This window comes from Microcaecilia unicolor, chromosome 1 (assembly GCF_901765095.1).
Source record: "Microcaecilia unicolor chromosome 1, aMicUni1.1, whole genome shotgun sequence".
Lineage (NCBI taxonomy): Eukaryota > Metazoa > Chordata > Amphibia > Gymnophiona > Siphonopidae > Microcaecilia > Microcaecilia unicolor.
The window spans coordinates 546,854,482-546,867,510 of record NC_044031.1 but is presented as its reverse complement, the minus strand read 5'-3'; the positions used below and the strand labels follow the sequence as shown (position 1 = coordinate 546,867,510).

The 13,029-nt window shown below is 42.6% G+C and overlaps 1 protein-coding gene across 1 annotated transcript in view; it reads left to right on the top strand.

Annotated features, from left to right (window-relative positions):
• Nucleotides 1–13,029, top strand: part of LOC115479260 (2-iminobutanoate/2-iminopropanoate deaminase-like) — a 34,025-nt gene that overhangs the window by 2,286 nt on the left and 18,710 nt on the right. Inside the window, exon 3 of the mRNA XM_030217107.1 lies at nt 4,111–4,216. Coding sequence (XP_030072967.1) covers nt 4,111–4,216 — 106 coding nt within the window. The remainder of the gene's footprint in view (nt 1–4,110; nt 4,217–13,029) is intronic.

Below are 13,029 nucleotides of genomic sequence, written 5' to 3'. Positions count from 1 at the left end.
AAATAAAATAGGTAATAAGCTAATGTCTCAAACTCCAGCTAAAGGTTTCACAAAATTCAGTAGGGGTTTAATGGAGAGTTTCAAGCGGAAGGGGGTTGGTTGTTGGGTAGTGAGGAAGAGATATGGCAGAGGTTTATTGGTCCTCATCTGTTTAAAAAGGCCACTTGGTTATGTTTGTATTGTTGCACTGAGAAGGTTGGGTGATTGTATTTTCTGTGTGTAATTAATGGGCTTTAGCTACTGCTATGGCTAGGGAATTTTATTTATAGAAAACTGTAAACAGAAAGAAAAAAACAGTAGGGGGGTCACTTGTGGATGAAGAAACTGGAATAAACCATGGCAGAAACCTCCTTTAGGGGTGCTGTGACTAAGAGGTGTGGCGGGATATTTTCGATATGACGTCTCAAATCTGAATAGAAAATATAGCCATTTAAAAAAAAAACAAAATGTCTCTCCCCCCCCCCAAACTACCATATGTAACATCTTTTTGAGCTTTGTGCGTTTATCTTTTTGGGCCATTTTCAAAGAAAAAAAAACATACAAGTGAAAAACGTAGAAAATTAAGCCATTGGGACGTAGAGGGAGCCAGCATTTTTAGTGAACTGGTCATACAGACATCTCACGAGAGCACTGGGGCACCCTACGGTACACTGCTGTAGACTTCATATAAATGCTCCCAGGTACACATCCCACCGTTGCTCCTTTATCTTGTCTCCTGAGCCCTCCAAAACCCACTGCCCCCAACTGTACACCACTACAATAGCCCTTATGGGTGAAGGGGTCACCTAAATGTGGATACAGTAGGGTTCTGGGGGGTTGACACTTTCCACAACAAGTGTAATACGTAGAGGGAGATATGGGCCTGAATTCTCTTCTCAACAGTGCACGGCACTGACCACTATATTACTCCAGGGACCTGCTTGTTGCTCTAATAGACCTGGCCATAACATCTGAAGCTGTTATAGGGGCTGGTAAGTACTACTATTTAATTCACATTTTTTGGAAGTGGGAGGGGGTCAGTGACTACTGGGGGAGTAGGAAGATGTCATTCCTGCTTCCCTGTAGTGGTCATCTGGTCATTTAGTGTCTTTTTGTGTCTTATTCATTCTAAAAACAGACCAAAACTGAAGGTTTCGCTCTAGATGTTTTCATTTTGTTCCATTATGGCTGTAAAATGTCCAAGTGTTAGGCATGACCTAAGCCCACTTCTGCAACTCTCCTGACATGCCCCCTTGTGATTTGGACACACTGCAGATGAAATACATAGATAAACGTCTGCAAAACAGGTTTTGAAAATACCAGGTTGGACATTTTGAGAAGAAAGCCATCCAAATGCTGCTTTATGACACTTTTGGGACATTTCTCTTTCAAAAATGAGCCTCATATTCTTCTGGCCTATGCTGCATAGTAGGACCCATAGGCGGTCAGTGGCTCAGTTGTTTGGGGAGGCTAAAGTGGGTGGGGTTGGGGCAGGGCCTGAGTCCTTAATAGTCTGACAACATACAAAAAGAAAGATCAGCAAAATAGTTTAGATATTAAGATACGTATTATCTACAATTTAATAAAAGGTATCAAAATGCTGAAGGCTAAAGTGATAAAGAAAATTAAACAGTGCAAACTTCAGTAAATATATACAGGTCTCTTAGGAAACTGAATTAAAGTGGATTAGAAAAAGTGTCAGTAGCTGATGCCTATGCCTCTATAGAGGCCTGCAGCCAGTGGGCCTGCATCCCTCTCATCTCTCCCATTTGCCTGCAGCCCATCTCTTTTTCTCTCTCTCACACACCCCATCCGCCCCTCTCTCTTACACACATATTTTCCCCCAACCCTCAGAGAGCTTGTTGATTTTACTGGCTCATGAGATTTGGAAGTACAAGGTGAACAGGTTCTTCATGAATCGCAGGTTGTTCCAACTGTCTGAGAGCTCCTTGGCTGCACGGAAGGCACGGGGGGGGGGGGGGGGGGGGTGGTGGTAAGAAAACTGATGGACATGGGAGTAGTGGAGGGAAGGAACATGCTGGACCAGACTACAGAGATGTCAAGGGTAGACCATGGTGGTGAAGGAAGTGAAGCCCAATGAATTGCAACATTTTCTAAAAACCTGTCTGATGTTTTGACAAACTAAAAGTAGATGAAAGTTTTGATGTCACCTCAATAAGGCGAACACACAATCCCTCCACTACAAAACACTATGCACAAACTTATGCAAAAACACATTCAGAAGCTTACCGTACCTTAACAGCACTAATTCCCAAGACTCCAAAAAGCAACAACCTTATACATGAAAAGGCTGCATTGTAAATATTAAACTGTTCTCTAAAACACCATTACACTACCTAGTGAAAAAACACAAAGCAATACAACTACAATACGATCTCTACATACGCACTATATGCTAGCAGAATACCACACCTTAGTCCAGTGATTCCTAAACTGGGTTCTGTTGAACACTTAGGTCAATCTCTGTTTCTTCTTCCCCATGTAGCCGTCATTCTGTGTACACTCAAAACAAAGCAAGCAAACCTATGCGCTGCTGCATCCACATTGTCGTTCTTTATTGTTGGTTGCATTTTTATTTAATCTCACTTATATTTTCAAACATGCCAGCTTGTGCAGCATATGGATGTGCACAGAGGAAGTATAGTAATGGAATAACTTTTCATAGGTTGAGTAGTAATTTGTTATAAATCATAATCGGTGTGTCATTTGGAGGGGCTGGATTTAGGGACACCCTAGCATGTGTTGTATTGACATTTTTTCTCCTGGTAAAGCATCACTAAAACAGACATCATGTTATGAAATCAGGTGCTCAACATTTAGAGTTTCTATCTAATGAGGGCAGCGCTACCTTCAAGCAGAAGTCCAGAGTCAGTCTAAACGTGTCAACATTTTCCAGTTCTGTGATATATTTTTATTTCTTCTTCAAGTCATTTTTCAACAGCATTTTCTCAGTTATTACCAATATGCAAACACATTTATAATGTTAATTAATAAGTTTTGGATGTTACTGAATTCTATTATTCTGTCTCTCTGAATTTCCAGTTTTGGCACAGTATAAGTTATCATAAGGACAAAATATAAGAAAACCAATGGACTGCATTAGGGGCTTATAGCCCATTTAGTTATGTTTAAACGAATGTGAGATCTGCAAGAAAGAAAATATTTATTTTTATTATTTTGATTTATGAAAACCACTTGTCCCTGAAACATACTCAAAACGGAATAATCCATTTATACAAAAGAGATGAGGTGAGCATGTGATTCCATGTGCCACAATGAAAGGACAGTTTAATTTTACTTCCAATCTTTATTACACCAGGCTTTCCAAGCAGATTACAACAGTTAAGATGAACCCATCAGTAAACTGGATATCCTCACTGAAATTTGACCATGCGTGGTCCATCTGTAAAGAGTCAAAAGCTGTTCCAGTTGGATAGGCAGTGCCTTAAAAGGTGGAGGATACATTTTTTTGTGAGAAAAACTTCTAAATGCAGATTTATGCCACTTTTTGGACGTTTTTCTCTTCTGAAAATGAGCCCCTTAGTAACCTATATAAATCTAAGTGCTTTGAAAATGAGCCTCATAGGCACCTGTGAGTCATTATAAAATACGTGCCTTCTTGCCCTCTCAACTAAGCAATCTGTTATAAAATTACCCTCTACATGAACTTCCCTTATTGACGGTTCCTTTGCTGTCCCATAAAAAATACAAGTAAGTGATCTACTCTTCCTTTACCAATTGGGGTTTTATTTCTTGAGATATGTAAACAGCAGAAAAAGGAAGAGTCCACAATCCACAGTACAACAAATCCACACTCAAACAGTGAAGTGATAATGGATGGCAGGAGATTCTTTCTTTATTTAGAATTCGGGTCATTGAATTCTCAATAAAGAATCTCCTACTATCCATTATCACTCGTTTGTGTGTGGATCTGAGATATGTAAACCCAGAAGGCTGAGTAAGATAACAAAGTTGAAGATGGCAAGACCTGAAACAGTGTACTAACAGAGGTGGTAGATGATATTACTGTAACAGGTTTTAGGCATTCTGTAGATAGAGATGGAGGGCAGTGGAATTACATACTTTTTCCTTGATTGTTTCCATGTACAGTCAGGCTGTGGTGGTTGATAAGACCATGTACATCTGCGGTGTGGTTGGTATAGACGTAGCAACTGGACAGCTTGTACCAGGGGGAGTACTAGAAGAAACTAAGCAGGTAAAATTTTGGTGTTGCTAATTTTAGGTTTCTGTGAAAGTTGTATTATTCTTTGAGACTATGTTGATTTCCTGTCTTATTTACTGGCATTCCTTTCTGTTTTTATGTTTTTGATTATTGGACATTACTCTGACTTGTGTTACAAAATTGGGTGGTATATCAAGTCTTTTAAACTATTAATTTCAAATGAGCTTATTCCAGATAGGGTTTCTTGTGACTTGTGGAGGGGCATAATTGAAAGGGGCGCCCAAGTTTTCCTGAGGACGTCCTCGCAGGACGTCCCGGAGAAGGGGCGGGGAAACCCGTATTATCGAAACAAGATGGGCGTCCGTCTTTCGTTTCAATAATATGGTCGGGGACGCCCAAATTGTGAAATTTAGGTCGACCTTAGAGATGGTTGTCCCCGATTTTTGCCGATAATTGAAACCGAGGACGCCCATCTCAGAAATGACCAAATCCAAGCCCTTTGGTCATGGGAGGAGCCAGCATTCGTAGTGCACTGGTCCCCCCCACATACCAGGACACCAACCGGGCACCCTAGGGGGCACTGCAGTGGACTTCAGAAATTGTTCCCAGGTGCTTAGCTCCCTTATCGGGTGCTGAGCCCTTCAACCCCCCCAAAAAATCCACTCCCCACAACTGTACACCACTACCATAGCCCTTATGGGTGAAGGGAGGCACCTAGATGTGGGTACAGTGGGTTTCTGGTGGGTTTTGGAGGGCTCACATTTACCACCACAAGTGTAACAGATGTGGGTGTGGGGGGGATGGGCCTGGGTCCGCCTGCCTGAAGTGCACTGCACTAACTAAAACTGCTCCAGGTACCTGCATACTGCTGTCATGGAGCTGGGTATGACATTTGAGGCTGGCATAGAGGCTGGAAAAATATTTAAAAAAAAATTTTTGAGGGTGGGAGGGGGTTAGTGACCACTGGGGGAGTAAGGGGAGGTCATCCACGATTTCCTCCGGTGGTCTTCTGGTCATTTAGGGCACATTTTTGTGGCTTAGTCATAAGAAAAAAAGGACCAAGTAAAGTCGTCCAAGTGTTCGTCAGGGACGCCCTTCTTTTTTCCATTTTCTGTCGAGGACGCCCATGCGTTAGGCATGCCCCAGTCCCGCCTTCGCTATGCCTCCGACACGCCCCCATGAACTTTGGTCGTCCACACGATGGAAAGCAGTTGAAGACACCCAAAATCAGCTTTTGATTATGCTGATTTGGGCAACCCTGGGAGAAGGACGCCCATCTCCCGATTTGTGTCCTTCTCTTTCGAAAATAAGCCTGATAAGGACTCTTCTACTAAAGAGTGTTTAGATTTTGCTGTTACCGCAGCTTAACGCAAAACAATTAGCACGTGATAAGTGCGAAATCTAAAGTGGCATGCCCAGTATTTCCCCTTGGTATTCCTATGATAAAAATGTCCATTAGCACATCGTACTATGATTGCAACTTGCATGGATGCACTTAAGGCTAGATTCTATATATGGCGCCTAAAAATTCTGCATGGAAAAATTTATGCCTAGGCTTATTCTATAAAGTATGCCTAAATTATATAGAATACGCCTAATATTCCACATGGTTTATAGAATATGGCAAGCGCCTGTCCAAGCAACTAAATTTAGTCATGGGCAGTTATGCCAAGTAAAACCTGGTGTAAATGCCAATGCTTAAATTGGATGTATTCTATAACAATGTGCATAGATTTCAGAAACACTCATGACCTGCCCATGCCATGCCCCCCTTTTCAACTGTGCAACTTAGAATTTACACGCATCATATTATAGAATACGCTTAGACAGTTGTGCACACAAATTGTTAATTAAGTTGCACTATATAAAATCCAGGGCTTAGGGCCTTCTGTTTAGGAGGTGCTACATGGACCTGCACTAACTGTACAAGTACTGGTTAGCATGCAGTATGTGCTGCACGCTACCTGGAGTTTGCTCTCCATTCCCACTCTCCATACTCCACCTAGTTACTACCCTCTAACCAGAGGTGTAGCTAGGTGGGGTGCAAGAGAAGCAGCCATTCCCCTAAATGGATTTTGAATGAAATGCCTATGCAGATTGGCCCTTCAGCCTTGCATCGGTGCCTATTTTACAAAAGATCTGCTCCCCCTGATATCATAACCTGGCTATGCTTCTGCCTCTAACACAGTGCTCTCCAGCCTTTTTCATGTAAAGGGCCACAAAGTGGACACGAGAGAGATCCGGAGGCTACCGAAAGATTTTAGGCTTACACATGTAATTTGAAATACTTATTTTGATTCTACAAGGATATATTTTAAAGTCTATTTTGGCTTACTAGCAGTTGCAAAATCCATAAATGTGACTCCTGAGTAACACGCTTAAGATATATTATTAATGAGGTCCCTGTGTCTGCATATTATTCACCAGCATAGAAAATTGTTGTTCATAATTGTGCAAGACAAATCGTAACATACTTAGGAGATTGTTTGCAGTTAGCCTCATTCTTGACTTCATATTGTTCATAGTTGAAAAAGTCTGTTGTCACAGATAAGTGGAGCCAAAAAATGAGGAAATTTTTTCTCTGCAATCATCACACACACAGGATAATTAGGAACAGTCTTCAAAACAAAAATCACAGAATTTTTCACAAATTTTTTGGGATACATCATAATGTGAATTTTATTTTCATGAGCTTTAGCTGATGCAAAAGCAGAACAGAAAAAGAAAATATTACAGCTTTGTTTTTTCTTTAAATAGAAAATGTAAATATGTGTAGTATTTTCAGAAATGGACAAGAACACAGGAATATAGAGCAAGCAGTACAACATTTTGCATTCTGCATTCCAAAGAGCTGTGGGGGTCCACATCTGGTATCATGCTATTCAGAAATGAAATTACCTCAATTAAAGGCCAGCAGGGATACTGCATAACAGTAAAGCTGGAATGAATAATTATATCCTGCCTTTGGCATCACCCTCTGTGACCTGCCTATCAGACACGTTGTCAGTGGATAGTGCTTAAAAATTGAATTTGCTCACCTGAAGGCTGCCGCAAAATCGGGAGACAGGTAGAAAAAAGATTCCGAGAAGCTCCGCTGGGCAGTGTGTGCCTCATATTGACGCACATGCACATAAATGTCACCACCAAATAATAACTTGTAACCACAGCTGCTGAGAATAAACTTTTACAAGTTAGCACTTTAAGTATTATAGGGGCCTCAGCAGTGGTACTTCTCAGACCAAACTAACTTGTAAAAGTTTATACTCAGCAACTGTGGTTATGAATTATTATTTGGTGGATATTATATTAGCTACAGTATACATATTTTGGCCTGGTTTGGAGAGTCCATTTGACGAACATAAATGTGACCATGCATTAGGGTTACCATATGGCTCCAGAAAAAGGAGGCCAGATTGAGCCAGTCTGGGCTTTACTTCCATTGCTTTCAATGGAAGCAAAACCCGGACTGGATCAATGTGTCCTCCTTTTTCTGGAGCCATATGGTGACCCTACCATGCATGACATACAGGCACACATGACCTAGTGGAGCTTTGCGTGGCCTTTTCTCTACCCGCCTCCTGATGGTGCCACATCCTTCTAGTGAGCAAATTCAATTTTTCAGCTATCGGTTACGGGCCACAAAAATGGACTACCCAGGCCGCATGCAGCTCACAGCCATGTTTTGGAAACCACTACTGTAAAACAACGTGTTAACGCATGAAGTAGCATGTGCTAACCATTAAAATAACGTAAAACCAGTAACAACACTTGTGGGATAGGCTTAGTGTGTATTAATTCAAATGTTAATTGCTTAACATACTTTAGTAAAAGGGCCCAATCGGCTATTGTATAAGCTCCAAATTAGTCAGCTGATTTTCTGGAATTCTTAAATGCAGAAAGCATTGCTCATATCCAACCATTTTCACCTAGACTGGGTCAAAAGTCATTTGGATGAACAGTTGTATGCTGGTTTGCAAAGGCCTTGGATACTCACTGTTAATAAATCAGTGGTTTGTTCTAAAAGTACATCTCAACAGTGCTGTGTATGATGGGGCAGCACACGATAATGGCACACATGGTGGAACCGCATATGATCATGCTATACACAGACAGCTCAAGTCTGCAGTGCTGACTTCATGGAGTTTGGGGGGGGGGGGGTGACAGGGAGGAGGAAAGATGTTCTATATACCTACAAAAATATACTGACAATAGCAGTTAGGGGCCATTATCCAGACTGAAAATCTGTCTCTCCCTTTCCTATATCACTGCCTCCTGAACATAGAAAGAGCCAAAATGTCATTTTATTGTAGTTAAACTGGTGCAAGGAAAATATAAACTATTCTTAACAGAATATACTTGTTTAAAAAAAACTTATTGAATTCAAAGTTAGATGTTATTTTTTCTCAGAGAAGTTTTAATCTTTGCTTACTTCATCAGTGAGAACTCTGGGACTGATGTGCTACACACTTTTTCAGTATGGGACTGAATGGTAGACAAAGTCATATTAAACTCACTGTCGACATTTAAGAAAATATTTGTTACCTAGGGCCCTGTTTACTAAGGTGCGTTAGTGGTTTTAGTGCGCCTACAATTAGCATGCGTGCTAACCATGTAGGCACCTGTAGGGATCATGTAGGCACGTACATGGTTAACACGTGTTAAAAACGTTAATGCGCCTATAATGCTGCTTAGTAAACAGGGTCCTTAGTTTGGAGTCATACAGAGCAAAGCTAGGATGTTTCCCCTTAAAACATGTTATACAAAACAACAACAGCAATATTTCTAATACCATCTTGTTAACAGCAACATAAAATCGCTTCTCTGCTAGATATTTTGCCAAGTAACACAAAACCCTGCAAATAAGCTGCTCCAGACCTACATAGTAAATCGTCCATGCCATAATAGTACCAACTCTCGGACATAAATAGAAAGAACTGTATCTTTAAAAAGGCTGAACTGCAGCTACAGAATATCACTACAATTCCTACTGGAATAGCCACACAAGTCAGACTGCTGTTGATCCCCACACAGAAACTGTATGATAGTAGAATTTACACGCATATAGTCATACGCACAGAGCACAAACCAGCCCTCACCAATTACAGAATGTAGAACCAAACATCAGAAATATAAATCCCAAGAAGCACAGTCTCGATGAGCAGTACAATACAAAGATGTAAGATACACACAATTCCAAAATTAATTTTTTTCAAGTCACTAAAAACTGAAAATAAAATCTTTTCTCTTGTCACCACTGTTAAGTGGCTGATTTATATTTCTAACTGTATGTGTCCAGATATTGGTCCATTCTCCTTTTGTTAATCTCTCCTAAATACTCTTAATATCATCTTTTTAAATTTATTTTCTGTCTTCTCCCTTTCCTACAACTGTCTGACATGGATCTTCCCCTTTCATCTTTTTTTCCTCCATTTTCCTCTTCTGTGCTTCGCTATCTATGCATGGATTTCACTTCTTTCTTTCCCTGTCTGTACCCTCCAGTCCTCAATCTCCCTTTTTTCACTTCTTACCTCCTTGCTAGCTTTTCATCTTACTTCTTCCCAGTCAACCCATTTCTTCCTCTGTCTTTTACTTCTTCTTCAGCCTTATGTTCCTCATCTGTCTTTCACTCAAGACTTAAAACCCCCTTCCCAGCCCTTATATACCTCTTTCTACCTCTTGTTTCCTCACCAGCCCTAGATCCTTCCATGCCATTCAGCCCCCTCCCCGGCATCCAACTCGTTCTTCTTTCTCTTATCCCCTACTTAGCTTCCTATAACTCTTTCACTTCCTTCCAGCTCTTCTATTTCTACCTTCTAGCATTCTTTCAAAGACCAAACCCTTTCTTCTCTTATCCCTTCCTCAGTGCCTCCATGTTCTTCAGTTTCACATTATCTTTCCACCCTACCCCACCTGCCTTAGAATTTTCTAAAATACTTCATCCCATCTAACTGACCATTACACATACTCCCACCCAGCTGTCTTGCCTTCAATGCAACACAATCTGACTCCTCCCCACTCAATAACTGAGTACCCACGTCCACCATCTTCAAGTCCCCATTTGGTCTCAGGTTCTCTTAATCAGAGTCCCTGTTCTCCCTCATCCCTACCTAATCCTAGTCCTGAAAGACATTTTTTTTTGGGGGGGGGGGGGGGGGAGGAGACATTTGTCATCCCTAAGGTTCCCCTTCTGTAGTGAGGTCACTGCACCAGGCTCATGCCTTCTCTCTCATGCCCCATTTGGCTCATCCAATCTTTCTCAACCCTCTATTCTCTACGCCCCTATGCTTATCCTGTCTCTCTCTCTCTCTCCTTTCAACCCCCCCTCCACCAGTCCTCATTTTAAAATTCACCCTCTCCATCATTGCCTGAAAGCAAAGGTGTTGCATATTGTGATAAACACAGTGACCGCCCTACCCTGAGGAGGCCGCTAGAGGGTGCTCTCCACCTGAAAACCTGGGATATGCCCAGAGGGAGCCAAAGGGGATATACCAGTGTAGTGACCTAAAGGGACAGCTAGGGGGTGCTTGTGGTATAGGACCTGTCCTTCGCTGAAGAGGCCACCAGGGGGAACTCTCAGAGTAGAAGCTGGAAAGTTGGAGAGAGTTCTGGGTCTGGACCTTTCTGGAAGTAGGGGGGGGGCGAGGCCTACAGAGGTGGGGTGGATTATTGGCCACCCTATATAAAGCACCCTCTAAGCCCGGGAGAAGGAGAAGATGAGGGGACCTGCAATGCCTGGAGCCTGAGGATTACAAGTAGGGAGAAAGTGAAGGACGAAACCTGCTGAAGGAGAGCTCAAGAGGAGGTTTAAAAGAAGGTTCCCTCCAAACCCAAAGAGGTACTTACCTGGTGGGGGACCAGGAACGGTGTACTATTGTTATGGACAATTGCTATTTAAAATGAACTAACAGCCGTGGGGTGGAGGATAGGACTGTAAGGTCAATGCGAGTGAAGAAGTCCTATCCAGGGATGGTGGCTGTTTTACACTGAGACCCCAGTCTCTCTAAGAAAAGGGGTTCAGTCAGTGTATTTGCGAGTGAAGGATACTTGGAAGGAAGTGGTGCCCCACAAGATTGAATCCAAGTCCTAGTAAAGTGAATTTGCATTTTGATTGTCTCATTTGCATATATGGGAAGGCTGGAGAATCCTAGTTGCAGTTCCAGGAGAGTGCGAGGGGTCATGGCCCGTGGATCAGAGGGGTGACCGGGGCACCCTGGACTGGACCGGAGAGGATTTCCAGCCGAAGGAAGGCATGTGTGAGCAGTCACCCTGAGTAAGGCAGGAGCCCCAGGTATAGAGGTGGGTGCTTGCAAGTGGCTAAAAGAAGACCAGCCAGAGGCCTGCTCAGGAGCCTGGGGCCAGTGAGACTAGGTAGAGAGCAGGAAGGGCACGGGTCTTTATGGACTGTCCTGAAGCCAAGTGCCAGGGAGTCTCAAGAGGGCTTAGTTGAAGAATGCCCTGAGGAGGGGAAGATATAGGAAACCTCTTTGTGTTTTGAACTGTCTGTTTCTGTGCTGTGCTTGTGGGAGTTACCCTGAAGAGAGGGGGAAGAGAAAGGAAATCCCCTTGTTTGGAACTGTTTGCTTCTGTGCTGTTTTGCCTGGGCAATTGCAATATATGGCTTGGCTTAGGAGCCAAGGGAACTCCGAAGAGACTGGCAAGCGAGACCCCGGCCAGCAGAGGGTTGCAGTTCAGTCACCCAGTGGCCGGGAGCTTCACAATATCCACTTGATGTGAAACAGAGAAAATAAGTAAAGTTTATTGTACTTATTTTAAATGCCCAATATTATATCAAATTCTAATTTTTTTTACAGTAAAGTATCAAAACAACATTTTGGCGTTCAAGAAGATCTTACAGCAGTATATTGAAATATATGTCTATATCATTTAATGCAAAAATTGCATATATGACACATTTGCTTTTAGGCAAGACCATGAATAGAATTGGCAGAAAGGGGGGGGGGGGGTGTCTTAAGGTCATCTCTTCCTCTGTAGTAGCAAAGGCTGTAATTGTGGCTAAAGGGGAGGAAATAGGAACCCACCTTTTTGAGCCAGGCTGGCAGTAGTGATCACAGTGGTAGTACAGGTAGGTTCAGGATACAGTGGTGCTGATATCTGGGGGAGGAGGAACAGAAAGAACAGCAACATTTCAACTTGGGCTGACAGCAAAGGTGATTTTTGCAGTTGGAGGAAAGCACAATTAGAGTGCAGTTATGATAATTTCAAGCGTCTGACTCCCTGCTTTTCACTCTCCCCAGCCTGCAGGCACACGTAATTGTTAAAGAAATCATGAGCTTGTCTATTTCAAAATTTTGGTAACACCCCCTCTGCCTCCCCCAGCACTTGGCAACTGGTTGAGAACTGCTGCTCTAACATGTCACCTCTTGCTTTCTTACCACTCCACAGTTCTCACCCCTCTTGTAGACTGTCCTTCTTTCACTGCTCCTAGCTCTTCTCTTTTCTTCTCAGCAGTCCAACTTTCTATCTGTCCCTCTTTCAACCTCCATTCCCCTCAATCCTCTAGTTCAGTGGTTCTCAACCCAGTCCTTTGAGGACACCAAGCCAGACAGCGTTTCAGGATATCCACCACGAATAATAAATGTTTGAGATTTACATGCACTGCCTCCTTTGTATGCAAATCTATCTCATGAATATTCATTGTGGATATCCAGAAACCCTGACTGGCTTTGTGTGCCCTGAAGACTGGATTGAGAACCCCTGCTCGGGTTGTGCCCTTACCTTTATTTTGTAGCAGAGGCCATACACCCTGTTCTCCCAGATCAGTAGTAAGCAGCTACACAGAACAGGCAGCATAGGCTCCAGAGTCCCTGCCCCTGTCATGGCCTGTT